The sequence below is a fragment of the Mustela putorius genome, unplaced genomic scaffold, assembly GCF_011764305.1.
Source record: "Mustela putorius furo isolate JIRA1106 unplaced genomic scaffold, ASM1176430v1.1 tig00003869_pilon_pilon_pilon, whole genome shotgun sequence".
NCBI lineage: Eukaryota > Metazoa > Chordata > Mammalia > Carnivora > Mustelidae > Mustela > Mustela putorius.
In genome coordinates, this window is record NW_025422021.1 from 35,015,798 (window position 1) to 35,037,589 (window position 21,792).

Here is a 21,792-nt window from a genome sequence, read left to right on the forward strand (position 1 = left end):
AGTATTTAAAAGTACTAGCACACATGTAACTATTGCTCTTGAAATTTCCTTGAATAGGAGAGGCATTTCGTGGTATTTAGACTTCTAATTCACTCAGTATAAAGGAAGGGAAATTTAGCTTTGCTATACCTACACACACACACACACACATACACACTCACAGATGTGCACACGGCACCCAGGGCATTTTATTCAAGACAATGCACATTTATCAGAAGGAAATTGTCTTCATTTTTTAAAACCTACTTATCGAATACAATTTATATCATTAAAAATATTTTTACAGACTATCAGCATAGTTTCTAAGTATTTCCCCCAAGGTATTCATCAATTCATTGTCATCAAAGGGAAAAATAATCCCTTCCAACAGAGGAAACCAGGCAGACCCCCCATGTGAACCAAATGGCCACAGTCAAAGCTACCAAGGATAAGATACACCACCACCATGTGCCCCCCTGCTGAGGGCACCAAGAAGAACAAAACAGCCCTGTGGTTCTCCAGCCCCAAATGCATCACCTCAACCGAGGAACCAACAGCAGGCAGTGTACACTGAGGGGCACTCCGTTCTGCAGGGTTCCTGCAGCATTCCTCAAACAGCATTAAAGTCAGGGTAAGACAGACCACAGAGCAGTCTCAGGGTGGAGGTGACCAAGGGGGACGAAGTGACCCCCACGCATGCAGGGACCCTGGGCTGAACTGGGAGATGGAGTTGGAATGAGGTTTATGGCTGAGGTGTTGTGGCTGCCATCGCTGCACTGAGCTCGAGAGAGCAGCTGGTGTTGCGAGGGAGCTGGGCATGGGGCACGTGGAGCTCTCGCTGGCTCTGTAGCTTTTGCAAAATTATTTCACAAGAAATATTAAAGAGAGTCAAAAGTATTAAAGCTCTTCTTTAAGCCTTACCTCATATCTTGTGTTCCTGTTCATCCAATTTTAAACCAAATATACAATTATTTTCATGTACTGATTATAGTTTTATGCTTTCTCTGTTTTATAAACACTTTTCACACCTCTAAATAGTCTCCAAAATGAAAGTTCTAGAGGTTACCGATCCTAGCACTATTTAATGACCATCACTAATTTAATTCCTTGCTTGTTGGACATCAGTAGTTTTCAGGATTTTGATATTATAAATAATTCTGCTATGAACATTTCTGTATACTTAAAAATTTTGTCTTGTTAATTATTCCTTTGGGGTAAATTTCTAGCAGAGAGATTAATGGGGAAAAGTGAGTAAAATTTTTTATACCCTCCAAGAACACCAGGCCAACTTTTAGTGACATAGCAATCCATTTCTAGAACTTTCTTTTTAAACTAACTTTTGCCAAAAGGATTCTATCATGCTTTGTGAGTTACAAACCTAAGTATAAAATGATTTCTAATTGTTTTAAGTTTCCAAAGCTTTTTAGACACTCACAAGAAAAACCAAATACCCACCCATGCTTATTTGCTTCCTGTAGTTTTTCATTTCCAAACCTTCTCTTCTAGGTCACTTATAGCCCCAGCAATATAATATCTATGTAGCAGATAGATTTATAAATTTCCATAAAATTTAATGTATATTAAAAACAGTATCAATCATTTTTCCAAAATAACTTTGAGAACACACATACTCCTGTTTTTAGCACTAATCACAATCACAAAGGCTCTGGCTGATACAGAATGAAGAATGGGGTAAAAATCTGGCAATTATAAAAATAGCCCACTGTTTCTAAAATTTGTAGGTTTGACATGAAACAATTCTTATAAACAAAGTTACATAGTGAAGATATTTACTTAAATGTAATTTCTAATGTACAAATATTGAAAAGTAGAGAAGTTTTAGAAGAAACCAGTTTTCACAAATGATTTTGGTCACGGACGACGGTTTGATTCTTTGACAGTTAAAAAATGTACCTCTTCTCTTTTACCTAAATACAGTATTCTATGTACATGAAATAGAGTTCAGTGTAAAGAACACCGAATTAAAATTTATTCCATTTTTCAAAATATAACACTACTTCATCTATGACCACTGCTTGCCTCCCTACTTGACACAGCAGGGGAGGAGCTCTGCCAGCGAGCATCCCTCCAGGAGCGTGAGAGCACATGGCAGTGGGGATGTGGATGCACGAAGGACGCACGTGCTGATGAGCGTCAGACAAGATGGCAGCAGGATCCCAAGACTTGATGGAATGTCCTGGGAAGGGAGAAGGGGAAAGACACCACACCTATTTGAGGACAAGGTAAGATTTTTCTGGAACAGAAGGCATTTGACTTGGGCCCCAAAGACAGGAAGATTATGACAAGCACAGATTAAAGGGACCAGTATCAGCCAGAGCTAGGAGCCACACATGCCCCATGTGGCTAGTTCAGGTCAAAATCTCTCATGAGACAGCTCTGGCTGTCTGGTCAATCTCTGGGCTGTGAGGACACTGCCACGTTGGTACTACGGTCAGTCCGGGTGCCAGACAGCACAGGGCTGTTGAGGATGGCCCCACAGGGCACATGGAACCCCACAAGGAGAAGACACCATTTACATGATTTTTGATGTGGTGTGGAAAAGATGGCCATTGTAAGCATGGATAAAATCGGGGAATGGGGCATGGAAGACTTTTCTAGAAACACACTAAGACTCTTCCATTTGAATCCCAGCTCTGACACTGGTTAGTGTGGGAACCTCATCTGCTGGAGGACTTAATCCCACTGAACCCTGGATTTCCCGTCTCCCATTGGCAGACGTTGTGCCCTAGCTTGGCAGAGAATTAAATAAGGTTGTAGGATTGAAGCATCTAATAGTAACCAATGCACAACAGGCACCAAGGAAAGAGGGGCCAGCACTGCTATGATAAATACAACACAATCACCATCTGGTTCATTGTGCAGACTTTTTAAGCAGATGGAAATGTGAGCAAGTAAGTACAGTGGGGTGTAGGTCTCCCTGAACTGGGGAAGACAAGGTTTGGGAAGGCCCTGAGGAGTTAGTAGTATTTTTTCTTTTAAATGTGTCTCTTTTCCCAGTCTATAAACATACTTATGCTATTAGGTACTTCATAAAAGGGTCTAACTAGGAACATACTTCCCATGCCCGAGCCCTTCCCATGCCCATTTTATATAATTTCACCAAATATCTACATGTTATAATAGCATCAGCTTTGATACCAAAAATTTGAAGACCTGGCCATCAGTAAGTCAGTTGGAAATAAGTCCCCTTGTGAGATGCTGGAAGGAAAGGATGTTTTTGCTACTCAAAATTATCTGATAAAAGCATCACTGTCTGGGGGCACCTGGGTGGCTCAGTTGGTTAAATGACTGCCTTCAGCTCACGTCATGATCCCAGGGTCCTGGGACTGAGACCTGCATCAGGCTCCCTGCTCATCAGGGAGCCTGCTTCTCCCTCTGCTGCTCCCCCTGCTTGTGCTCTCTCTTTCTCTCTCAAATAAAATCTTAAAACAACAACAACAACAACAACAAAAAGACCCAAAGCATCATGGTCTGATGTCTTTCCTGAAACAGGGACTTGAAAGACTCACAAAGTCATCTTCTCTAGAACTCTGGGCTAAAGGCTCTGGAGCAAGCACCAGGTACAAGCCCGCTGAGGGCAGAGGGCCTACACAGGGGCCAAAGAGCACCCGGGATGCCTGGGGCACAAGTAAAGCTGGTTAAGCTGGGGGCCCATCTCCATTTTTTGGAAAAGGGTCCGTTCCAGCAGCCAAACGCCCCCAGAGTTCCACTGCTGCTGTTTTTAACAGCCAGTGTGATTCTTCCTGCAGGAGGAGAGGCGCTCACTCATTTTCTAAACTTCCTATAAACAAAGGACAAAAGCCAGCTTGGGAGAGGTCCTAATCCATGTTCTATGTTCTTACACATGGAAAAAGAAGAGTCCTCCATTGGGAACAGCTTGATGGAGCAGAAGTGAAATGAGGTTGTGATGTGCTATGATTTTCTCAGGCGTCTTGGTAGACTTTGGTTTGTAGGTAGTATCTGCAAACCTGTGGCCCATGAGTGCAGCCTTATGGCCCCTCATCACCTTCATGGTGAGGTCCCTGTGCTCCTGCCACATCTCTCCTTCAATTATGACATGTATTCTCTGGATGTCTTCTCCTCTACCTGCAATAAACTGATAAAACACTGCACTGTGCCTTTACCACAGTGACAGGTTAAGTAATTTGTGGACACAATGGATTTTTTTTTTGCTTTTGCTTTTCTGGAAGGCTAGAAGGGAAGACATGTACAGGATGAACCCCAGGACTGTAGGCACTTGCTGAATAAACATGCTTTTCCTGGCCATTCCAGCTATAGGCCTGACACGTGCCCACAGTCCTGAGGAGCCACCTTTGCATGGGAAAGGGCCCACTGAAATCATAGATTATTGCAGCTTTTCATTTTAGAACTGACCTAAAGGGTCTCCACTGCCCTAACTTATAAAATGTGCTGCACAGAGAGGATGCTCCAGGCTTCGTGAAAGGATGTGTTCCCACAGGCTTACTTCAAATTCTCGATTTATTGCAACTTAGGAGGATTTAGGTCAAAACCTTCAAATCAGAATATTTTGACTATTGCATGTTTATTAACCAGTACATGGAGTTTTTTCAAACTCCCAAAGTAGGTTCTTTCAATTCTCAAACATGTGCACAGGAACACAGTGGTCTTAACTTGTAATGTCCAGAAGGCCTAAGGCAGAAGACTGTTACAGGAGAGACAGCAGCAGGTGTCCCTTATGGTCACACACACACTCAACCTTGTGCCCCAGCTCTGTTATTAATCAGTCCCACATTACAGGCTGAATTACGTGCCCCCCAAATCCAGATGCTGGAGCCCTCACTCCCAGTGTGACCATACTTGGAGACAGGGCTCTTAAAGAAGTAACTAAGGTGAACTGAGGTCAGAAGGGCAGGGCCCTCCTCCAAGATGACTGGTGGTGGGGAAGAGAGGAATAGATGCCAGGACCCATTCCACTGAGAAGCCATGTGAGGGCAGAGTGGGAAGGCAGCCACACCAAGCCAGGGGGAGTCCTCATCGGAAACTGCTCCTGCTAATGTCTTGAGCCTAGACTTCCAGTCTCTAGAAACCAATGTTGCCGAAGGCCCTGGTCTGCGGTTGTTAGGACAGCTCTCGCCATGGATGTGCTGTGTGACGCTGGGCAAGCGGCCTTCTCCTTGAACCCTCCCTTCCTCATCTGCTAAATGCGAGACAATCTCTGGTGCATAAACAGGAAGTGTTGGCAACTGCTGATACTCTGAGGGATTGTAATTACCCCTAGGGGATAAAGCAGCAGGAGGGAAGAAACCCTCTGATTAGGGAGAACAGTGGCCAAGGGCTGCTCTCCAAAGGAAAGGCTCCTCTGGTCCTCAGAGACACTGCCCTGAAGCAGGCACTGTCCCTTGGGGAGCTGGTGCCCCTAGCTCTAGACTGTCCTCAGTCTCATAACCCCAAACTGCCAAGTTGTGGAGACATGGCATGGCGCACCCCCTCACCCCCGAATGACTCTGGGAAACCAACTACCTTCCCAACACCCACTCAAGGCCGACCAGACCCTTTGGCCATGGGACACCCCAGCCTTTCCAGGCTGCCCTCCTCACACCCTCTTTCAGCACCGGTCCTTCCCACCTGCCTCCGGCAGCCGCTTCCGCCTGTCCCCCACCTCCACTTCCCTTTCCCTGCTCACCCCACACCTTTCCAGCTCAGGAGAATCTACTGTTCCTTAGCTCCTGGGGCTCCCAGGACCCCTGCCACACAGCTCTATTCCAACATTTGTCCTCCCCAGTCCTGGAGGACACAGGGTGGGGTCTGGGCCCTGGCTGGCTCGTAGACTCTTCTGAGCCCTAGCAGGGTTCCCAGAGCACAGCTGTGCAGGAAGAGCACACGACTGTTCCAAGCTGATCGTGTCTGATAGGAAATAACACCGGGAAAAAAACCCTCTTCATTCATCTGGACAAAAATAAACTCTGGTGATTCATGCCAGTGCTGGCTTTGGGGAACTTTCCTCTATTTGTGCATGAACTTGCACTGCTGAGCTCGTGGGGAATTGGGCTTCACCATCACTGCTGAACTTTTCAAGAAAATAAACAACATTTTACTGAAATGAATCACTTAGTCAGTTATTATCCCAGCTCCTGGATTATGGATCCACAGAGGACACATCATGTCTGCACGGCAGTTTACGGTGTACCAAGCACCTGAGTGCACACACTGCTCTGTGTCACCCCCTGCAGCCCCCGGTACTAAGGGGAGTCACATTTTAAATTAATTTGCATATTTATATTTAAATGATGGGTTCTGTATTTCAGTTAACATAACCTTTTTAGGCATTTTTGTTTAGACCACTCTGTCGTCCACCCGTACAGCCAAAGGGGTCTGGGGGTGGTGGGGTGTGTGTCCTCGTTGGTCCAAGATGGATGGTGGTCAATTCCTACCCAGGCATCCAGAGAGTCGGAGTGGTTTTTCCAATGACAGTCTGGTATTTGAGGAGTCAAATTAAAAGCATGTGATGCACCCACCTGACCCATTAAATTAATAATTGTAATTGGCTGAGTCTGTCGTGAACCAGGCCAGATGCAACACTCTCAGGGAGTTGTTCACCCAAGTGAGGTAAATTAGCTTTCAGGGCACTGGGGTCCACGTCAGTAAATTATCTGCTTCTGGGGAACTAAATGGGCCCCCGATGCCCGGGCAGAGCTGATTTGCCACATGGGTGAACAGCAGATTCTCAGGGCCGCCTCTTGCTCACCTTGGTCCCTCTGTGGTCAGGCCTGACAGATAGGAGCCGCAGCACTGACGCCTTGCAGACGCCACACATGTGGCGGGATGGACCTGGGTGGCTTCTGCTGCACTCCCGGGAGGAAGAGTACGGCCACTCTCTCTCTCTTCCAAACCCCCCAGAAGTTTCAGCCCACTCTTCAATTTTGCTTCCTGCACAAGAGCACTGGCCGGCAGCTGATCGACCAACTGTGACTGGTGTCAAACTTGGAGAAGTTAAAGTGAGCATCATTAGGTGGCTTTTATTCTGCCAGCACCACACAATCCACCCCCTCAGGCCGATCCCAGGTACCAGACAACACGGGTCAGTGGCCTGCAGCAGGCTGGCCAAAAGGATTAACTCCAGAGGTGCCTTTCACTTAATTGACAATTGCTTCTTTCTACTCAGCTGAGAATCAAAACCACACAGGGCTTCAAACGGTTCCCAGGCCCTGTGGCAGAGTGCTACCAGAAAGTTCCATGCAGGTCGGCCCTTCCACGAGAGCTTGGGGAGGGTTTCCTGGTGGCTTCAGGTGGCTGTTGAAAAGTGCTCTCCTCCCGAGGGGACCATGATATCCAGCTTCAAGGTCAAAATTAAGATTTAAAGTCAGGTGTTTGGAGGACAATTCATGGCTTCGATGTATCCCTGGGGCACCCATCCCAAACCTGTGCTGATCTCGGCCTATGGCGCTATCTCGCAGGCCCACACACCAGGGAAAGTGCTCAGCTGGACTCACAGAGCGAGGACCAATGGCCTGGCAACTCCTGTGTGAGCAGGACAGCGGCTGCCAGGCACAGGCTGCCCACACATGCCTCTCTGCCTGCCTCTCTTCAAAGTCCACAGAGACCAGTTTCTCTCAAAAAATCCAGTTGATGAGACAGATTAAAAAAAAAAAAAAACAATAACTCCAACTTCTGAAAGCAGGAAGTAGATGTTTTGCCCATAAATCTCTAAAAGTTCATGGTGAGGCCTGATGGCACTTGGAGCTTAAAAACGCAAACCAGCAGGCAAGGGACCCCAAGAGATGACTGAGACAGGCCTGAGGGGGCCCGCCCGAGGGATCTGCACTGATCGGCAGGGGCACTGATCTGCCGCAGCCTGACCTTAAGGATGCCCATCCACCTCCAGAGCCTCTCGTTCCTGACCAGCCCCACGAGGCCCGCTGCCCCCCAGGCCCACAGCACACATGCAAAGGTGGGTAATGCTGGGTAGACACCACTGGCCTGTCTCAGGGGGAACACCAGACTCCCATATGGAAGTATGATGAAACAAAGACAGTGTTTCTTACTCTCATTCTTCGAAGTCCTGCAGGAGACAATATACTCTCTCCAAGCTCGCATGTTTGCCTCACCAAGTGAAATATGTATTCTCAATGACGGAAGCATGATAAGACAAGCGGACCAAGATTTCAAAGATTCAAAAACACCCCAGTGCTTGTTAGGAAGCGGGAGGTGAGGTGAGGCCATCAGGTCTGTTTCTGCACAGTGAGCGCGGCAGGGGTGGGAAGAGGCCAGGCTCTGGCCTGGAGTCTGCCGGGAGGGGGAGAGGCCAGGGCTGAGGCTGTGTATCCGTACTATAATATAGAGATTAAAAAATGCCAAAGGGAAAGAAAGAAAGGAGAGCACACAGCTGCCGTCCCCCAAACAGACCTCCCATCTGCCACCCACGATTTGCATGTCACCTTCTCCGGGCTCATTTGTACTTCATTAACTGCCATTGACTTAACAAGATTTATGCAAATGACACCATAGGAGCTCCCTAACTCCCACTGCAATCAAGTGATTATGTATGTACAACTCTCCACAGCAATGAAAAATTAATACGTGACAAGCCCACTCGCCGCTGAGCCGGGCCTCTGGCTTTTTTTTTATTTTTCTTGCTTTGCTTTTTAATTTTTATTCGAACAGACCTTATCTTATTAGTTAAAAAAAAAAAAAAAAAAAAAAAAAAAAACAAGGAAAACTAGGACCCCTCTGACCCAATTCTCCTCTTCTCCTCTAAGGTCCCAGAAAGGACAAAAAAAAGAAATGGGTGCAGGTTCGAAAAATGAAGTTATTTTGCAGAAAATCAGTCATACTCTTGATGAAGAATCTTTAACTGGGGGGAAAGGGGAAGAGATGAAATCCTTGTCCAGCATGCTCCAGCTAGCTCCCACACTGGGGGAAGAGGCCTCTGTTCTCAAAATGAACGAGCTGTAGAATGTGAGCAAAGTGTGATTAAAATTATCCACTGGAACACAATCTGGACAAATGCGAGTCTAGTGGCATAGCGTGGTGAAGACCACCTTGCTCGTACCCTAAACCAGCTGCTACAAGATTCCTGTATGGAGTTTTTTTATAAAAAAAAAAAAAAAAACAACTAGCTGGTCCTAAACCCGTCACCATCACCAGCCCCATGGCGGTCACCGAGATTCCAGGACGGTTTCTTTGCCATGGGGTGACTGGCCTACAAGCCGGGATATGGGGCTCCCATGCCCAGACCAAGTCTTGAACATGGCTGTGTGGCAAGGCCAAGGGCCTGCACTGGGGAGAAGGGTGGGAGAGCAAATGAAACCATGGCAGGGGAAAGGGAGACATTCCATGCCTGGAGCACGTGGTGGTGTAGTCCCCAGACAAATGTGGGGACCGTCTTGGACGTTTCTTCTACATAGGTGGAAGGTATTTGTCTGAGGTCAGGGCTCACCTGTTTTACTTAAAACACATAACTTTGCTTTCTGAGCTTTCCGAAGGCTTTCCCCCAACCAGCCATGGAGAAAGCACAAGCACAGGGGCGAGGGGCTGGTGTCTGGATCCTGGCCCCATCACTTCTCTAAGTGGCCTGGTCGGGAGTGCTCACCCTGCCCGGGGTTTCATTTAAAGCAAGGATAGTACAGCCACACCTGTGGCGGTGTGGGGGGTTCAAGGGGACACTATATGAGCACTTAACCAATATTAAGGACTCATCTAACTGTTCGTTCCCTCGACAAGAGGTCTGGCGAGCACCTATAAAGAACATGCCAGCACCTGGCTCCTTCCTCTGCAGTCTTGCTCCTCATTTCTGCTTGCTGAAGTCATTGTGCAGGAAGGGTTAGGAATTCAGACAGTCTCTAATGATCTCGAATCCTTTACAAACACAGCACACACAGGCATGTGAGATAAATCTGTAGGACCAGCTATAAACCCACATCAGTCCCTGTGACCTAAAGACAGGCTCCAACAAAGGTGCCCTGAGCATGACTAACTGGAAAATCCAGTTTTGCTGGAATTTTAAAAAATTCTCTCTGGAATCTCCACATCCTGGTGTTTTAAGGGGCTCTGATTATCATCCAGGGCCCATTTCACAGAAGAGAAATCTGAGGCCTGGAAGGTTCTGCCACAGGGGGACTCTGATCTGACAGGTGTGTACTTCTAGGAAGGAGCTGCCCTGGGCAGCCATGAGGGACAAGGATCTGTGCACGCTCTTGAACCATGACTCATCGGGAAATCAGACCATGATTTAGATTTCGACGACATTATTTAGAACATTCACAACTGAAAGGCTTCCAAAGACTAGATAATACTCATTTTACGCTTGATGGTCAACTCCAATCGGCACACAGATTGAAAATCTAGTCTGTACGGCGGGCCCCCTCTGCAGTTGAGCAGGGTACAAATTGAGTGAAGGTTCCAATTACGCCAGGGGCCTGCCCAGCCCGTGTGGAGGACGGCACCCCCCAACAGACAAGAAGCGTGAATCAAGGAAATGGTTGAGAATTAAGTTTTAATATTCCCAAAAGGAAAAGTCTCAGGACTCATTTTTTAAATGAGAGAAAAGGAGTTAAATGATATGAAAAGGAGTTTCATAATCCTACTTGGAACAAAATCAACAGAAAAATCACGCATTAAAATCACCTCCTGTAGACAGCTCAGTGTCTAAATAAAAGCATACAAAGAAAAGAATGAGCAACGACGAGTGTGGACCTCGACAGTAACAAAACCATTTTAGAGCGTGAAGAAGACACTGCCCGCCAGCAAAGGGGAGGGAAGAGGATTCTTCTCAATGGTGCCCAGAGTCTGGCCACACATTCGTGGCCTGGGTACTGAATGTTTCCAGAGTCCCGGCTCAGGCCCCAACCGACCTGTTTTCACCTGTCTACGCTGAGGCTGCCTGGCCCCCAGCTAACGCGGCCTTCCTGCTTGTTTCAGATGGTAAAGTTGTATTTGTGCACTGACTTCTGCCCTCTGGAGGGGTGGCCGGAGCCAACCGGAGTTGTGGAAGGGCACAGGAAATGGAGTGCCCGTGGAAGAGGCTGGCAAAGAGCAATCCCCCAGAGGAACAAAGTGGTTACAGCCATGTTCATAAGAGGAAGAGCTATTATCCTGCCTGCAGATTTTTTTCCCCCTCTCTCAAGCAGAATGCACTCTAAATCAATTGGACTTCTTTCACAAAGTAAAAGATGCTATTACCAGGAGCCACAGTGCTGGGTCGAAGTCTTTATTTTTATTTTCTCTGGAACTATAATAGCAAAATATGTCACGTGAATTTCCATTTTACTTGAGACATAAAGTAATTTGGTACCCGGTTTCTGGGCTAATGAAAACCTATTCCAGGCTAGCGACATAGGCCAAAACAAATGCTTGAATTCAAGTCCTGTTGTGTAATGAGGAAGTTTAATTAAGGCCCCACATTACAGCTGTAAATGTTCCTTTATATAATAAGGTCTAAATGAAACTGAACCTAATCAAAGTTACAATTCCTTCATTAGCAAATTACAAACAAGAGCGCGCAGCTGACACACCGGCTATGATTATCACAACTAATTGCCTCGTTGTTACAAACCAGCCTGAAACAGTGTTCAGATGTCCGTCTGCGAGAGCAAATTAGGGCCACATCGGGCTATTCCTGTGATCACAAGGGGCTCTTGTACGGCGATCTGATTTACCCCTGTCGACTGGCGGCCCGCGGCCCAATCAAAGCCGAGCTACAAAGGCAGCCTTTGAAGCCAGCTCAGCCTCGAAACACACTCCATATGCAGCGGGCAGACTGCACTTCATTAGATCTGTTGTCACATTTTTCCCTCTTCTTATTCTAATGATCCTATTTTAATACACACAGGAACCTCTTCTAATTGATGTCAAGTGAGTGACTTCTACATTCATCAACAGAGCACATCAAACAAACCTTGGCGCACGAGCCGGCATCATAGCAAGGAGAGCCGAGGTGTGTCTCCAGCTCCAGGAAGGGAAAAAGGGGGAAGCGGCGTACCTGTTTAATTGGGATGGCTCGACCGCTCCCGATGCTGTCCGCGCGGCTCTCCAGGCCTTTTTTCTCTTTGTCTGGGTCACTCCCTTTCCGAGACTGCAAAGCAAAAATAAAGTTAGCATCTGGGTAAGGGCTGTGGCTCGTGGATCTGCAGGCCTGCCCTTCCCCGGACGGTTTCTTCGCTCCCACACCCAGAAGCCGTGGACAACGCAGGCGCAAGCACACACAAGCCCAAACAGCGGGCTGTTGAATACTTCGCTCCCACCAACCCATCATTTTACAGAGAATTCTCCAAACTTTGCCCCCTACTTTTCCTCCGCCAAATTCCCTTTTAATTCTTTTTTTACAGAGCTCAAAATTCAATCAGTAGAAACCAACGGACCATATAGGAAAGTAACGCCCAACAGGAAAGCGCTTTCTGGGGCTGCAGCTAATCCAGCCGAGGAGAAAAGGCCTCCTTGCGGCTTGTTGGGGGAACCTACCACGTGAATGTGTATGTTGAGTTAATGTCTGAAGGAGGATTTTGAAATTCTACGAACGACAGAGCAGAGCAATTTAATAGTGCACTCTTCATTCATATCAAGGTGCCGTGAACTTCTTTTTTTTAACTGCTTCTGGACAGTTAGAAAGCAGCAAAGTCTAACTACTGTTACCACACCACACCACAAAAAATAACAAAGGGGAAACAAAGTTGAAGACCTCTTTTTTGACAACACATCAGTGCTTGGGGAAAAATGAGCAGTTCTGTCTGCTAAGTTTGCAGAACCGTCTCCTGGGCGGCATTGCTGACACTGTGTGACCAGCTTGGGATTGGGCAGGTGGCCCCGTGCCGCTCAGGGAAGCCACAACCCTGAGTGCAGGCGACTTCGGCAAGTGGAAGGAGCACCACAGCTCAGCCTCCATCTCCGGATGGCATGAGGAAGTGTGAGCACAATGATTTTCTGACAGATTTATTTTATTATGAGAGAAAGATCTGAAACTCGTCCTCCTTAATAACTGTGCTGACAAGTGACAACTTCACTCCATTACTTTTCAATGGGAACATTACTCACGCAATATTGAAAATGGAGAAATATTTTCATGTGCTTTTCAAATCTGAGATGATATATGAAATGAACAGACTTCGTGGTGTCCGGTGTGCAGCGAAGAGCTAATGAAATCCAGTTTCAAAGGGGTGTGAGAGCAGCCAGGTTTTTTTTTCTAATATTAAAAGGGGCAGTGTCACCGGGTGTGAGAAAACTCCCTAGGATGTAAACTCAGATGTGGCACTTTGAAGAGCACGTGTGCTCATTAGGAAACAGGACCCTTTGATGACTGTGGAAGCCGACATTTACTGAAAACCTACTATGTGCTAGGCACTGTGTGCTTTTTTTCTTTAAGGTCGTAGAAAAGCCTGGAATGAGGTAACGGGAAGTGAAAAAGCAACAAATCGAAAGTTGCAGAAAAACTAAGACAGAGTTTGTCCATTTGGGCCGGGAGGAAATAGGAAATACTGATTCCTTGTCATGAATTTCAGCTACAGGCTAGGGGCTCACTTTTCTCTTTAATTAATTCTTTAATTAGTAATGTTCAGTTAGAGCTATGAAATGACTCTCGAGTCTCCTTTTGCTGTATCTTTATTCTTAGTCCACAGGCAGGTTGGCACTTGAGGTTTCCATTTGTAAAAGAAGATTCAAAGCTCCCGATGATAATATTTAAAAAAAAAAATTTTTTTTTTAAATCAACAGAGCTCATTCAAATTTCCAAATTTGAAAATCCACCTTCATTATTCTCTGTTAACCAGAATAATTAACAAAACAAACATAAAAAAAATTAACATCTTCCTCAAGGCAGCACATCTGTCCCCCTAGTCCCTCTGTGCTCCAAGCCGGATGCCCAGATTCCAGGGGAGCAGGCTGCCAGAAAACCCATCTCTGTCCGATCACGCACGCTGCTATGAATGACCCCGGAAGTTAGGAAGACTTCACCACCAAAATGGCACAGAGAATCCCGATTACTCTAAGGCTCTGACCAGCTGCTGGGCAGAAGGGTCTGCTGCAGCCCCGCCCCACGATTACTTCCCCCCGCCCCCAGGCTGTGTGGCTGCCAAAGCAATGGGCACCCAACAACTGTGCGGAGACAGACGCCTGGGCACACAAGCATCTGCAGGGAGCTCTCCCGAGTCTTCTGCTGGCCCGGAGACTGCATGGCCACAACACACCCTTCTGCTCGCGCTGAAACTGCTCCGTGAAATCCTCCCGTACAAAGAGGCTCTGGGCACCAGCTGCGCGTATCACAAGTAACAGTGTGCAGGGCCCAGCCAGACACGCACAACCGGAAGCTAACAAGGGTCAACCATGCTCGGCACAGGGGTCAGCGGCGAGCCCTTGGAGAGGCCGTCATCCTTGCCAGCCCCGAATGTGAAGAAAGAAAGGCTAAAGATAGTCTCGTCATCACCTCCCTCTTTGCACCAATATTCACCTTTCCTCATGTGATGCAAGAAGCCACGGAGGGACACCCCATCAACTATCTGCATCCAGGGACAGGAAGCAATGCTGCCAGGAGCCCACGCTATCACACAGAAGCCTGCTTTCCCCCTTCCAACCCACAGTGAGCCTTTTGACTAGGACACATTGTGACAGGACCCACGCTCCCCTCCACAGCAGACAAAACACACATGCTGCTGTTTGCACCATCAACTTCAATGCCTCATTTTTACAGTGGGTTTCTAGGGGTCTTTTCACAGTATGCTTCGTGGGTATGCTGGGCACCGTTAACTGGTGTCGGCGGGCAGGATGGGGAGCTTTTAGAAGGATCGTGTAAGGACACTGTTATTTTAAATACGAAAAGCAGCAAGGCAGTGCCAGTGATGGACATGTACTAGAGTGAATTTAAGATGTGCAGATGGATGATAAACACCAAATTCAAGATGATGCTGATCCTCCAGCAGGGAACTGGGCAGGCGTATATTTAGGAGGCACACCTGCAGGGCTTCAACTTTTACCCAAGATGTGCTATTTCTTAAAGTCCTGGCAGGCGCAGCAAAATGTGTGCATTTGATGAGCCCCACGTAAGTACATGCCTATGTTTTTTACTCCTACCTCTGCATAAAAATATTTTCTAATAAAACATTTTAACCACATGTACATTAGAACAACTACACTAAATTAATTGTCCTAAGAACCCACTTTGGTTTTGGTTACAAAACCAAAAATGGAATGGACATAGTCTTTTAAAATTTTTCTTAAAACAATGATTTTTTTCAAAGAAAAGAGCAAAGTAAGATATAACTAAGCTTTTGATTAATTCCTACTACAAATATAACAATTTGCTACTAGGGGAGCAATGTGAAGTTTACTATAATTTGTTCAGAGTGCATATGATTTCTGTCTAAAAACCTGTGTATATGCAAATAAACATCTGGGACTGCAAAATCTGAGCTCAGAGTGGTACATTACAGGTCTACTTTATAAAATTTATAAGCGTGGTATTTGAAAAATGATGTGTGTACTACTTAATTAACTCTGGCCTCTTTATGACGGTCTAATAAATAAGGTGGATAGCGCTCCTTCACTGGGGTGGTACAGCCGCAGTCTGCATGGAATTTTACTCACTAAGATTGTTCGGCCGAGGGCACATGTGTCCTCCTACTAGATGCTTTTGAATAAATACACGTTTCCCCAATTTAAGCCAATAATTACAAACAACTGCCAGAGATGAAGAGTCTATGAATTTTACATATTTAAGAGTAGATGCAAACTGGTAATAATGAGAATTTAGTTTCTTAATTGCTACAATTTCAAAACTAATTTGCCTCTTCTCATTCCTTGGATGACACTGACATCTAGTGGAGTTCCTATTTCTAAGATCTTGAACTTAAAAATACCCACAAGTCACCATCACCAGCACCATCACCATTTTGTTCAACATCAACACCTGGGTCACGCCCTGGGATTTTAACCTTTTTCCTTAAATGCCATGATGTAAATCCATTGCAGTGTTTGCTTCCTTCACAACCCCAAATTTCTGTTCCCTTTAAGAACTGCTGCATGGCTAGACTGAAATTTCTAAAATGGTTTACTCCAGCTGTTTTCCAACATTGAAAGGGAAAGAGAGTAAGGAGTGATTATGTACAGGTTCACAGGGAGGCTTTTCCACTATTAGACACATTAATTACGACATAATTAATGGAGATTTTCAGAAACCGTAAGGATGAGTTTTTATTGGCTCCGCACCCGCCCAGCCCAGTCTGGGCTGCTGGGGGGCCCTCGTCTCTTCTTGGACGCCGCATGCTGCATGCACACTTGTGCTTGGCCTGGAGAAGGAGGGGAAGGCCTCATGCCTCACTTCTGTTCTTCTCCGGCCCCTCCTTCTTCTCCAAAAACACTTTGTCTTGAATGTGGGTTGACTCTGGCAAGAAATATTCCTGACAGACAGAAAAACCAGTCTCCGCAGACAGTAGTGGGAAAGGAAGTATATATTAACAGAGTTCTTAATATTTTTGATTCCACCTGCCTTAAAGTTTCTCCTTTGTATGCAACCTGGGTTGTCATGATTACCTAGTAGGCAGGGTCCAGGATAATGTTTTCTGGTACATTCCAATTCCAGAGCTACTCTTTAAAGAGTAGGAATGGGTATATGCTACAGCTGTCTTTCCAAACAGCCCTATTTTTAAAGAGACTTCCTGGCTTCTCACCTCTTCCTTAGAATGGAAACCAAAGCTGATGACCAGTACATGCAGCCCCTGGAAAGTGCGGTGAGCCTGCATATTCTTTCTCCCCTGGCCTGGGTGATGCCAAGTGCTGCCAGTATTGGGCGCACTGGGAACTGCTGTTAATTCTTGGCGTGTGAAACATTTCATAAGAAAGCCTCTTATATCACAGAGGAGTTTATAACCAAATCATGCATTCCCCTGCATATTGTAGAAGGCTGAACACCACCCTCCCAGTGGGTCACACAGTCCTACAACTGCTTTTGCTTATTAGCACTGTCATAATTCTTTTCACAGCTGCAAGGGTAGAGACACAAAATTGAAATCCATGCCACTAAGACCCCTCACCCCTCGGGAGATTCTTCCAGCAGCACGACTCACAGAGAATGCTGCCACTTCCGGCCCAGGGGGGCTAAGCAGAGACCCCAGGAGGCTGGGGTCTGGGTCTGGTCTGTCTGCTCCTTACCCTGCACTCACAGCAACAGCGTCCGTCAGAACTGACGTGGCAGAGGGTAGGCAGCAAAGGAAAGGGGACGGTCTGTCGAAAGCAGATCTTGGCAATTACAACTCTCCAATAGGAAGACTGCCTCAAACATGGTAGGAAAGGCATGGGTGTCTACCAGGCTTGGCAGCTGCATGCAACATCAGAAATGCTGTCTCTGAATAAGGCAACAGGTCAGCTGAGGCTCCCAGCCACCCCTGCAGAGCCCCCCTTAGTTCAAGACATGAAATCCTGGACTCATATGCATCTAAGTCAGCGGTAATCACCCAAAATGAGAAGTCCAATGGTTTAAAACAGGGCACCACATGACTGTGTGCTGTACTGCTGACCTGGGCTTGTACAATACTTAGCAGCAACCTCAGGTGCTACCCATGACTCCACCTGGCTCCCAGTTGTAACAACTCAGAATTTCTCCAGAAACTGCCAGGTGTCCCCAGGGAGCAAAAGCACTGGCTGAAATGATATACTTATGATGCACACACCTGGTCTCGGGAGGGAAAACGTTCTTCTGAGGTCAAACGACTCCAGTCACAAGCCAGCAGTTCTGCCTGCAGCTCTAGGGTCAGCTGCAGAGCCTCTCACGATTGACTGGATATGTCTGCTGGGTGCACAGGAAGGGATGTGGTGGGAGTGCTTTTGCCTCCTCGCTGATTTAGGGGTTTTCTCTGTGTCCCCATTGCCCAAGGGAGCTTTTAAAAACTGCACATGCCTGGGGCTCACCTACAGATTCTGAGTTCATAAACCTAAGCCCATGGAGATGATCCTCAGGTTTAAAATGCTCCACAAATAACTCTGAAGAAAAGTCCAATGAAGAGCCTCCTGGGGATGAAGCCACCCCCACCCCTCCACCCCCGTGATAAATCCTCAGAAGCCCCAGCCCGAGAAGGGACGGTTCCGTACACCAAAGTCGCTGATGCATCCCACAGGGAAGGTTAGAGGCCCACGTCTGGGGATTCTGGCACAGTTTTGTCATCTCATACCCAGAGTGACAAGTCTGTCGCTAGAGACTGGGACAACCACGAGATAATAAATACCCTTGTACAGCCCCTCACTCTTCATTTTGACACATGTATCTGAACTCCTTGCACACAGAGAAATTCACATTTTCCTCAGTGCCCAAACCCTTGCTTCTTGTAATTTTGTTAGACCTTCAAAGAAATCAGTGCTAGTCTCATTAACTAAGTCTGGATTCTACAAGTAACACTAAACCATCCAGCAGCTAATCGATGCATAGTGATTGACGTTCTTCACTCAAGCTTCTGGGGCAGACACTCACGGTGAAGAGATTGGAGCGGCGCTTGGACTGCTTCCGGACAGGTGTTGGTGTGTTAGCAGTGGGAGGGACGTCGATTCGCAGTTCCTTCTGGCTGGTGCTTGGCGTCGACGGGACGGAGGAAGAGTAGTCGCTTAAACTCCCGCCTCCGTTACTTGTCTGAAACAATGGAAAACGAAGGTTTTACTAATGACACGCTCCAGGAACCTAATGTCACCACCTTTGCAGGGTCGTAAGCCACAAGTTAGCAAGTTACACTGAAGAGAGGCCTGCATGACAGGTGGGATAGCTTCTCTGACCCAGCTAGTTGATTGGCATCGAGTAGAACATGGCCTCATTGTAGACTATACCAGTCATCTCATAAAGTACCTTTTCCTAAGAAAAGTGACTTGAGAAAGAGAGGTCTCTGTTATTTGATTTGAAAATGGGAAGGGGGATTAAAATGTAATTATGTTCTATTTCCTCTGAAAGATCAGGGGTTGGCTGAACTAAATGGGCCCTAAGACTCCATGGCTCTAGACCAGATGCAGAAAAAATGCTGTTTGTCTTGAAAGAACCCAATGCACACTATGAAAATTCGAATACTTTCAAAGACATTTAAAGATTCACAGAAAATGAGATGCCTACAGTGGAGACATCCACATCCTTGAGTCTACCTTCATAGGCCCTTACCGTAAATCCATCACTTACTGACTTCCCCAAGGAAAATGGAAGTGGCATACCAAACCCTGTAGCCTTTTAAAAAAGTCCAAATATAACACCTGCCCAAGAAATATTAGTTAAAAACACACACAGGCAAACCAAGTCAATGGTTTCCTTAGCAGACTATGGGTTTGGTTCTTCAAAGTGAAAATTACTTTGTTTGCTTTCAAGTAATTAATTTGCCAGAATATTACTCTGGAAAGATGTAACCAAGGGAGATGGTAATTATAGTTGAGGTGTGCTACCAAATTTAAGCATATAGTGGGATTAGCCACTGAGGTTTACCCGCAGTTGTTCAACCCATGAGCACACCAGAACCAGGACCAACGCAGGGTAATTTAAATCAAAAGCAAAGAGCACAACGCACACCTGGAGCCTCTGCCCATACCAGCATGCCTCACAACACAGACAGCACGAAGATGGAAACACTGAAGAATGATTCCCATAAAATCCACTTGGCCACAGCAGTTTCTCAAGGAAATGTGCAGTGAATTACCAACATGCTGTTATTTATAAAGTGGAAAAGGAAAAAAAAAGATATCTAGCATAGAAATGGCTAAGAGTACCCTTGGGACCGGCTTGCTCCCCGGTTCTGCTGTGCCTTTCCACCCCACGTACCTGGCTTATGTGAACAGCGGACACCTGTGCCGAACAGACGGACGAGTGGCTGGGGGAGTTGGGCAGCGACTTGCAGGGCCCGATGGACAGCTGCTGCTTCTTCCTCGTGGCCACAATCTTCTGAGCAACTAGTGGATGGGAGACAAGAGGAATTCATTTGAGGCTGGTTTCCAAATATAGGGAATGTGGCAGAGACCACCAGCTGTCCCCACAATCCACTACTTCCTTCCTCTGCAGTAATAGAGCTCCCACCTCTGGGCTGGGCACAGGACCACTAGAATAAAGATAGCATTTCCCAGAGCCTTCTCCTCCTTGTTCTCCTGCAACCTCGCTAAGTGCGGCCACATAGGCAAGTGCTGGCAGGGGGATGACTCTTGAGAGGGCTCATGCAGCAGCTTCCAGGAATTTTCCTTGAAAGGGCTGCCCTTGGCCCATTTCTTCCTTCCACCTTTTCCTTTCTTGCTGCTGAAAATACAGATGTAAGCTGTAGCCTCTGCAGCCATATTAGGGACAGAAGCCACATGTAGTGGGGCACAAGACAGAGGGAGCTGGCCCTCCAGCTCCAGCCTTGGTAGCCCTGCCCAGACCACCTCAGCAGCCTTGACCATCAAACAAAACAATAAAAAATACACACCTGTCCTATTGAAATTATTCTAATGTTATGAATTTTTTCCTGTTACTTGCAGCAAAAATAATCCTAAATGAGACAAGGTTATTTGACTAACCTCTCCCCCTTGAAAATCAAAAATCTATTTTTTGCATAGCCTAAAGAATCACTCTTAACTTTATAAGCTACTGCATAGAATTATAGCCAAGGACATGTAATTATATCAAAGACTTTATTTAAATACATTACTACACACATTGGAAGTTTATCTTAATCAATACAAATCTAAATTCAACCAGCCATAACTTCTCTTGGCAAATGGGCTCGCTGATAAAGCATGCTGCCTTTAATTGGAAAGGAAGTCCACAATAAGAAAACTCTTCCCACACCAATAGGTGTCACTGCAGAAGAACTGCAGCTTTTGTTTGAATAGATGTGTGTCTTTGGGGACAAGCTGTAATGAAGTTCAGTGGTGTTCAATCCTTGTCTCAGTCCCGAGAGCTGCTATTTTTAAAGATGCCTGTGCCAAGGAACACACCGTCATCCCCAGCGATAGGCTGTTAACACTAAAGGAGCACACACAGTGTCCGTGGTTTCTTTTCCAAATGAACAAAATTTTAATAGGGAACTGGTCTGTCCACAGCTTATGGCTTTCCTATAAATGAATGATCATGTAAATATGATGAAGCGAAAATGCAGGGTGTAAAAAATGGCTCTCAGAGATGAAGCAGCAGCTTCATTAGTTACATCCCGCCTCCAATGGGCCTCTTATCCCGAAAGGATGATATCAATTAATTTATCTTCCCGCAGTGTATTGATCACAAGCTTCATCAGCTAATCATGTTTAAATTACAGAGGAATATCGCAGCATTCTGTCATTTCAAAACCATTGGCGTATCGATCTGGGGTCTTTGAAGACGTATATCAGAACATTTTAAAAATCATTATGTGAACTCGGAAATAAAATCTAAGCTCAGCTTCCAAAAGCTGCAAAACATGGGTCATGCAGGTGAAGTGAAATCCAAAGACCAAAAGTCACGACTGTCAGGGTGACTGCCAAAGTACTTCTTTTTTTTTTTTTTTCTGAGGAGGTAATGAAAGGGGGTTTTGATGAGCAGTGCAGAGGCATTTTTGTTTTACTCCCAGCCTCAGAGTCACTGTACCACAGGATGACCACGCAGGCTAGAATCTTTAAGCCTGCAGAGAGCACGCAGAGCCCGAACGGAATGCAGCTAAGCTGTCCAGAGAGCTCTGTGTAAGCGTTTTCTACAGTTGTTTTCTACACGAAGGGAAGATCTGAGAAACTTTCCAAGACAAGCCAAATGTGTTATAAAATCCTCATTTTGGGGTGCCTGGATGGCTCAGTTGGTTAAGTGTCTGCCTTTGACTCAGGCCATGATCTCAGGGTCCTGGGATCAAGCCCTGCATCAGGCTCTTTGCTCAGTGGGGAGCCTGCTTCCCCCTC

The 21,792-nt window shown here is 46.3% G+C and overlaps 1 protein-coding gene across 9 annotated transcripts in view; it reads right to left on the minus strand.

Annotated features, from left to right (window-relative positions):
• The window catches only part of AGAP1 (ArfGAP with GTPase domain, ankyrin repeat and PH domain 1), a 507,095-nt gene that overhangs the window by 240,485 nt on the left and 244,818 nt on the right, over nt 1-21,792 (minus strand). For all 9 annotated transcript variants that reach the window (XM_013048468.2, XM_045066852.1, XM_045066853.1 and 6 more), the window contains 3 exons: nt 19,721-19,848; nt 18,404-18,559; nt 11,939-12,031 (listed from right to left, as the gene is read on the minus strand). In XM_013048468.2, the coding sequence (XP_012903922.2) occupies nt 11,939-12,031; nt 18,404-18,559; nt 19,721-19,848 (377 nt within the window). The remainder of the gene's footprint in view (nt 1-11,938; nt 12,032-18,403; nt 18,560-19,720; nt 19,849-21,792) is intronic.